Genomic DNA, 8,894 nt, shown 5'->3' on the forward strand with positions numbered 1-8,894 from the left:
GTCTTGATGGTGGTAGCAATGCTGGGGGAAATAATAATAATAACGACCACCACCACGACCAAGATGGAAATCCCAGTGTGTCACCAAATGATTCAGCATCGGAAGACCTAGACTTAACGCTGGGTCTTTGATTTTAGTCCCTCTATTGGCTATTGTGGCACGCACAATTTGTGACATGCAAGTTAAAGTTTAATTTTTTATGGGGGATGTTGTTGCCTTTAAATTATTATGTGTGTGGTGTTTTATTTCTAGCTTATGTACTGTTCTATCAGCAGAGATGAACATTTTTTGAATATGGAATAATCGAATCATAAATTATTGGTGTGCCAAAAATTCTTCCAATCTTTTTTCTCCCTTTAACTTTCAGGGTTCTGTATGTTGTTTCCTTTGTTTATTATGTATTAGTAATGCTTTGCTCTTGTTTAATATTCAACGTCTTCTAATTCCAAAATTTCTAGCAATCGGAAATATCTCTCTTAAATTTTGGTGATATGAATAATTAAATTATTACAAGCAATACTATATAACTAAAAATCTATTTTTTTTTAACAAGCCAACATTCTAAATCTTAAATAATAAATTATAAAATTCAATCTCAAAACTTCAATCCTATAATATAAAAATAAAATATCAATAAAAAAATATTGATAATATTGATAAAAAATGTTAATTCTAAATATTTTTCTTGAATTAAAGAATGAATTTTACAAAATTAACAGCAATACCCAATCAAACTAAACCAGATATTTGATCAAACAATCAACATGCCCATTTAGTTAAAGAGTTCTGAAAATTTGAACCTCTTCAATATTTTTGGTAGGTATTGTCCTCTTCAATAATTGTCATTTTAAGAATTGTGAATATATATGTTTCCTAGTGCAAAGTCTTCTATTCAAATAATTTTGATTTGTCCTAATTAATCACTTAGCAAATTTGGCCATTGGACTTATATCTATTAATATTTCTTTCTTTTTAAGAATAAATATTTATGTAGTAATGTGACTATATCCAGTCAACTGGTAAAATTAATTAATATAAAAAGAAGGAAAACTAATAAATTTGATTATGATCTCTCTTGTAATTTAACATTAAAATATATATACGTACATTAAATAAAGTTGTTACCTGACCTGATATAATAATTACCATACATGTAATCCTCAATTTCAAAATTTTATCAAAATTTCTGTCAATTTTTAATATCTATCCATTCGTGAGTAGATATCAAATTCATAAAAATTAAATCTATCAAAAGATGATATATCTAACGAAAATCTATACAAATTATTATACATGAATTCAAAAACATAGTATCCCTAGAGTTGTTGATTTTTAATAAATAATCATACAGAGATTGTTATAAATACATTTTAGGTTAAATTACACCGTTGGTCTCTACATTTTTAATAAAATTATAAATTGGTCGTTATATTTTAAAAATTTATAATTGAGTTCCTAAAAAGAATTAAAATTTACAGTTTAATCCCACCAGTATTAGAGTTGAGGTGCCATTTAGAAAAATAAAAAAATGAGAGTGAATTGAGGGAGGGCTTGGTGAGTTTAGGTAGTCTAGGGAGTTTTTTTTATTATTTTTAAATGGTTAAATTATACTGTTGGTCCCATACTTTTACTAAAATTGTAAATTGGTTTTTATTGTCAAACATGTGCAGCTCACATATTTAAAATAGAGAATATTCTATTAAATCAAATACTTTATAAACGGTAAGAATTAAATTGTAAATTTTAATTATCTTTAGAGACCTAATTATAAACTTTTAAAGTATAAAAACTAATTTACAATTTCACTAAAAGTATAAAGACCAACTGTATAACTTTATCTACATTTTAATATAGCTTTTTATATTGGACGCTGCAATCATAACAAATATTTTATATTTGTAATTTAATTTATTCACATGAAAGAAAAATTTATGATTCAATATATCATAAAATTATTTATTGTAAAAATTTAAATTACTGTTACATAAAAAATATTATACATAGCATATTATATTGACATCCTTATTAAAATGATGGACTTGAAGATTCCACTTTTTATGTAGGATAAAAGGTAAGGAAATTAAAAAAGGAAGCCATCACACAAAACACTATTAGTTGTTAAGCACAAGTAAGTTCGCTCAAGAGGAGTAAAATCGGAGCCAAGAATAAATATATATTTTCGCGCAATGGAAACGTATTTCTATTTTTTAGATTTATAAGCGAAATTCAAGCATTTAAATAATGTACACTAAATATTTTTCATACTATTTAGATTAAAAAACTTCGAGTAAAGAATGAAAAGTAACATTAAATTTTTTTAACGACTTGTGAGTGAACGCCAAACACTTACATATAAAGAATTATACTTTTATAACACTTTGAAATATAAACAACAATGAAATATAAAGAGTTTGTTACGAACTACCAAACTCCAGCCCAAGAAGTTGCCGAGTCAAGGTACTATCCTACCCAGGTCCGAAATACCAGCAAAAAGGCTTCCTAGGTCGGCCTCTAAACATTCGACCCTGGGCCCGACCGACTTGCCATCCAAAATGCGCTACCACTCGGGTCGATGTTCTTAGGGTCGGTACCCGACGTCTCATCCCGAAATACGGGACGACCTGCTCACGTGGAAAGCGATAGCTCACAGATCCTCCATCAATGGGCCTGACCATTAATAAGCCCACCCAACGCAGTATATAAGGGGAGAGGACAGCTCTCCCCCCAAAGTACGTCACATCTTTACCTAATTCTGTCACCCTCCAGTACGGACTCTGACTTGAGCGTCGGAGTGTCCTTGCAGGTGGCCACCCCCTCCCCCCGCTCCGCTCAGCCTCTGACGTCGCCAGCACACGCAATTCCCTCTCTCCATGCCAGTTCGAGATCTCCCTCTCTCCAGCTCATCACCCACCGACAACCTGAGATAACCAGGTGACGAACATTGGCACCGTCTGTGGGGATCCCAGCGCAAATATGGAGCGACCCATCACTTCGGAGGAGCTCCGCGAAGGAGGCGGGACCCGTTTGAGCAGAGCGAGTTCGACAGCCCGCGCTGCTGAACAACCGATACCATCTGTTCAATCCAACCAAATGTATACCCAGACCCCCGAAAGGCGCCCCTTCGGGAGAACCGGAGCCGACAGCGCCAAGACCATGCAGGAACTCAGGCACAGAGTACAAAACTTCGAGTGGGAGTTGGCGGCGAGGGGCCAATCCCATGAAAACGCCGGCCACTCACACGGCGGCGCAAGCCGGCCCCACGCCAACACCCGCTTCCCCTCTCGCGCACAAGACAGCCAGGGTAGAAGCCTGACGAGGCACGAGGAGGCGCGCACACAAGCAACATCCAGACCCACTCGAAGTAGGTCGGAAAGCCGTTGGGGGTCCAAGAAAGCGGAGTCCAGGAGACAGGAAGACCCCGTCATCATGGGAGCGACCCCTTTTCACCCGTCAATCCTCAAGGTCTGGCTTCCGAGAAACTTCGACAAGCCGACGAACTTGAGGTATGATAGGACCAAGGACCCTAGGATCATGTCACAACCTTTGAAGCAAGGATGAATTTGGAAGGGGTAGGCGACGCGGTTAGATGCCGGGCATTCCCCGTAACGCTGGCCGGCCCAGCAATCCAATGGTTCAACACACTCCCACAAGGGTCCATCACAACCTTCGCAGACATATCCCAGAAGTTCCTAGCCCGGTTCACGACGCGCATAGCCAAAGCAAAACACCCAATCAACTTACTGAGGGTCACCCAAAAACCTGGGGAGCCAACTAGGAGGTTCCTAGATAGGTTCAACGACGAGTGCTTGGAGATCGACGGCCTCACGGACTCAGTTGCTAGCCTATGCCTAACGAACGACCTACTAAATGAAGACTTTAGGAAGCATCTCACAACCAAGCTCGTGTGGACCATGCAGAAAATTCAAAGCGTCGCCAAGGAATACATCAACGATGAAGAAGTTAGTCAGGTCGTACCAGCCAACAAACGGCAGCTCCCTAGCTTGTCAGCTCGACAGGTGACGATTTGGATTTTTGACGGTTTAGAATTTCTCAAATAAAATCTCGTTGTAAAGTATAGTTTCTAAACCAAACAATAATCCTTTCATACAAAAAGTTGTTTGTCACTAGTACAAACCCCTAAAATTTATAAACCGAAGTATTTAGACCTCGGGTCGTTCTCCCTAGGAATTACAATGAAGTGTCTTGTTATTGGTTGTGATGTGTTTTGGGGTTTTGGATAAGAGACATGAAAGTAAATGGCAATGAAATTAAACTAACAACTATAAAGCTCTTGGCAAGATATGAGAACTAGAAGTTCTATCCTAGTTATCCTTCTCAATTGTGATGAGTATTGTTCATTGCTACCACTTAGTTAACCCTTGCTAATAAAGGAAATTCAAGTGGATGAATTGACTTGAGCCACAAGTCCTAGCCAACTCCCAAGGAAAGACTAGCTTTAGTGCACTCCAAACCAATTAGCAATCTCTCCAATTATCAATCAACAAAGGAATTAGATAACTCAAGTGTCACTAATTACTCTACCTAATGTAGCAACAAAGAATTGAGAGATAGAAGTGGAAGAAAGCAAAGATTAAAACCTAGATCTAAGAACTAAACCTAATCTTAATCCTAATCCTAGGGAGAAGTGAGAGCTTTTCTCTCTAGAAACTACTTCTAAACTAATCCTAATGAGTGAAAATGAATTCCTTTTTTTTTGCTCTTCAATCCTTGGCTTTAAATAGCAGTTTAGGCGCCAAAGTTGGTTGAGATTGGGCCCCACTACCCTTCAGAATTCGTTGGCCACGTTTTCATTAAAAAATCATAAAACGGCACCGACGCGTACGCGCACATCACGCGTACGCGTCCATGGGGTAATTCGCAGGTGCGCGCAAGCACCAGGTGCGCGCGCGCGTCCATGGGCGAGTTCAACTTCTTTGACTTTTCATGATTTCTCCACTTTGCATACTTTCCTCTTCACTCCTTTGCTCCATTCCTAGCCCTTTTCAATCTGAAATCACTAACAAACATATCAAGGCATCTAGTGGAATCAAATGTGAATTGAATTTAGCTAATTTAAGGTCTAGAAAGCATGTTTTCATATCTAAGCACAAATAAGGAGACAATCACAAAACCATGCTATCTCAATGGATAAATGTGGGTAAAAGGTTATAAAATCCCCTAAAATTAATACAAGATAAACCGTCAAATTGGGGTTTGTCAACCTCCCCACACTTAAACCAAGCATGTCCTCATGCTTAAACCAAGAATGAAGTAAAGGGTATGGCATTTATTCAATGGAACTAACTAAATGCAATCTACCTATATGCAACTATATACATGAATGCAATTGCTTGGTCAAAATAAATTAATTTCCAAGAAGCATATATAAGCACAAGGGCAAAAGGTATTAACAACCATGCCAAACCACAATTGAATTGAGCTATTGAAGATTTTTACAAACTTGCATGAAAGGAGATGATCATTGGTGGAAACATGTAATTGAGCATCAAACCCTCACCGGTAGTGTTCGCACTCTATTCACTCAAGTGTTTAGGGTTGATTCACTCAATTCTCTCCTAATCATGCTTTCTAAGATTTGTTTTTCTTCTAACAATCAACAAATATTTCATGCATGCATACAAGTATCATGAGGTCTTTTCTTTAGGTTGTAATGGGGCTAGGGTCAAGGTAGGATGCATATTTGGTTAAGTGAGTTTGAAATTTGAATCTTTGATAAGCTTAAACTTCCCACCTAACCTATGACATCCTATACAATTAAGTTCTAACCTAACTACCCATTCTTCACTATTTCACATACTCATGTATTCCTTTTTTAATTTCACAACACCTATGCATTGATTTTATTGGACTATACTTTGATTTGGGGCATTTTGTCCCCTTTTTATTTCTTTCTTTTTCTTTTTTTCTTTCTTTTTCTATTTTTTTCTTTTTTTTCTTTTCCACATTATTTTTCTTTTCTTTTTTTTTCTTTTGTTTTTCTCATTTTTTTCTTTCTATATACAAGAACCTCAATGCATAAGGTTTTACATTTGATCAATACATGAGTATGTACCCAATTCCCAATAATTCCAATAATAATACAAAATACACCCTTTTATTCACCCAATGTCCCAAGATTCCCACACTTGAATGATACTCACACACTCTAGCCTAAACTAATCAAAGATCCAAATAAGGACATTTATTGTTTTTCGCTTTAAGGCTTGTAATGTGCTAAATTAAGAACAAGTGGGTTAAGCGTAGGCTCAAATTGGCTAACAATGGAAGATAAAAGGTAAGGCTATTTGGGTAAGTGAGCTAATGAAATGATGGCCTCAATCATATAAATGCATGAATACATAAAATAATGGACATAAAGAATCAAACAAATCAAATATTACAATCAAAGAAAGAGAATAATGCACACAAGAAGAAAAATAAGTGGTTATAAGATGTAACCACACCATTAGGCTCAAAACTCACTTGCTTGTGTACTTAGCTCATAAATCATGTTCTACAAGATATATAATTCAAGCAAGTTCTATGAAAAGTTTTCACTCAAATCAATTGGTGCCCTATAGATAGAAATCTTGAAAATTCATTATTTTGACTAAGCTTATTGTGTATATATATGCAAAAAATAAGAAAATGCAACAAAAATCCTAAAAACCTAAAATGAAATGCAAAAGTGTTGGGATTAAAAATTTGTCACCCAAAATCGCCGATCGGTCGGACGACCTCCCCACACTTAAAAGTTTGCACCGTCCTCGGTGCACTCAAAGGAGAGCAAGGTTGACGGGTTACTACAATTGATGAGCTCCGTCAAAAGATTGTGCGGATGACTTGTTTGTTGCCCCATTTAAAGCTATTCATTTCTCCCTTCTTGGTGGCCAACCAAAAAGGGAAGAAAAAGAAAGAAAGTTAATCCAAAAATATAACACCATAAGATGAGAAGATATAAAAGCAAGGAAGCATACATTGTGGGGATGAGGTAAATCACTAGAATTGAGTGGGTGAATTAGTGTGACATTAATGACAAATATGTGTGTGAATTCTAAATTGCGCGGTTTAGAACACACATTAGCATAAAAAGCTATGTCACAAAAGAAGCATGCACTTTACTCATTCTAGTATGCTTGAGATGCTTTAAGTAAACTTGTAAAGTCAAACAAGCATTAAAGAAGCATGAAAGCATTCAAGTCAAACACATATGGATGCATATGATCATGAAATACCATGCATTAAGGTAAATGCACATCATCATCCATTATCTAGAGGTTGCCTAATCACAAAATAAGGCTCAAATCACATGGTGGCCAAATCATGTAATTCAAGAAGAGTTACAAGCTCAAAGGCAATTCTCATCACTTGGTATTTTTCAAAAGGTAAGCATGAAAAACTCAAAACCAAGTAGCAAAATATAACCTCAATCATAGGATCCAACAAAGATTATCTAAAAACATTAATGCTAAATTAGCAGTTAGACAATAAGGAGGCAACAATGTATAGTAAACAAAGTCAATAATCCAACACTTATAATGAAAAGAGAGAAAATAAAATGAAAACTAAACTAAAACTAACTAACATAAATGGTTATCCATGGTGTTTGGAAGTGTTGGATGAGGGGTAGAAGAAGGAAAGAAGAAAGGAGAAGGAAAGAAATGGAAAAATGAGAAGAAAAGAAATGTAGTGAAGGAAGGGCATCCACGCGTACGCGCACATGGCGCATGCGCGTGGGTGGTGTCCGAGAGGGTCGGTGCGTGCGCGCAGGGTACGCGAGCGCGCCAGTGGAGTTGCGCTGGGGGCATGGTGTCAGCCCAAGATTGGCCCAACTCTCTGGAATATGTACCAGGAGGGCACAGGGGCGATCGGCGCGCGCGCGCAAGGTGCGCTTGCGCGTCTATTCGCAGGTTGCCATAAGGACGCGTGCGCGCCAGGTGCGCGTACGCGTGACATGGTTTGTGCCAAAGGCCCAAGTTGCGCACAGTGCGGGCCTAACTCTCGGGTTTTTGGCTGGAAGGTGGAACTTCTCAATCCACGCATACGCGTGCATGGCGCGCGTGCGTGGATGGTCCAAAATGCATGATGTGCGCGTACGCGTGAAGTGCGCGTACGCGTGGATGGTGCTCTATTTTTCAAAAATTTGTGCTATGTTTTTTTTTGCACCAATCCAAGCATTCCAAACCTCCAAGCAACTACCAAAACACCCTAAAACCTTATTTAACATACTAAAATACTAATTAAACTCATCACATCAATCAAAACAAGAATTTAAACCAATTCTACCAATATCTACAAAAAGAAAAAATGCAAGGATTTTACCATGGTGGGGTGTCTCCCACCTAGCACTTTTATTTATTGTCCTTAAGTTGGACTTATGGGGAGCTTCTCTCAAGGTGGCTTGTGCTTGTACTCATCTTGGAACTTCCACCAATGCTTGGACTTCCAATAAGCTTCATCATTCAAGATTAATATCTCCAAGCTTTGATGGAGTTCTTCACAAACCATGGGCTCCCAATGTTGATCCTCATGTGTTCCCGGATCCCATATTTTGTCTTCACACCCATCTCCAAGTTGATTATCATTAATCCATGTGGGTGGTGAGCAAGGTGAATTCTCAACAAGGTGACCAAACATCCTTCTAGACCCATGTACTCTAGTTATACACCAACCTTTGCTATCAAGCTTTGGACATGTGACCATAGTGAACCTAGAATGATGCTTCCAACCACTAACCATCTCCTTTTTACTCTTAAAGCCACAAATATATCGAAGTTGACCATCCGTTTCAAGCAAACCATATTCAAGGGGAATAACAAAGCTTAAGTATAAGGAATGTACCCACTTGAATGAGAGAATGGATGGTGGTGGCTTGGGGAGAGGTATCTCCAATG

The 8,894-nt window shown here is 37.7% G+C and overlaps 2 protein-coding genes across 2 annotated transcripts in view; both read left to right on the forward strand.

Moving 5' to 3' along the window:
* The window catches only part of LOC127748489 (uncharacterized), a 1,162-nt gene extending 1,031 nt beyond the window's left edge, over positions 1-131 (forward strand). Inside the window, exon 2 of the mRNA XM_052263067.1 lies at positions 17-131. Within this exon, the coding sequence (XP_052119027.1) occupies positions 17-131 (115 nt within the window). The remainder of the gene's footprint in view (positions 1-16) is intronic.
* Positions 132-3,554: 3,423 nt separating this feature from the next.
* LOC107494155 (uncharacterized) overlaps positions 3,555-8,894 on the forward strand; it is an 8,600-nt gene continuing 3,260 nt past the window's right edge. The window contains exon 1 of the mRNA XM_016115184.1: positions 3,555-4,016. Coding sequence (XP_015970670.1) covers positions 3,555-4,016 — 462 coding nt within the window. The remainder of the gene's footprint in view (positions 4,017-8,894) is intronic.

This window comes from Arachis duranensis, chromosome 6 (assembly GCF_000817695.3).
Source record: "Arachis duranensis cultivar V14167 chromosome 6, aradu.V14167.gnm2.J7QH, whole genome shotgun sequence".
Classification (NCBI taxonomy): domain Eukaryota; kingdom Viridiplantae; phylum Streptophyta; class Magnoliopsida; order Fabales; family Fabaceae; genus Arachis; species Arachis duranensis.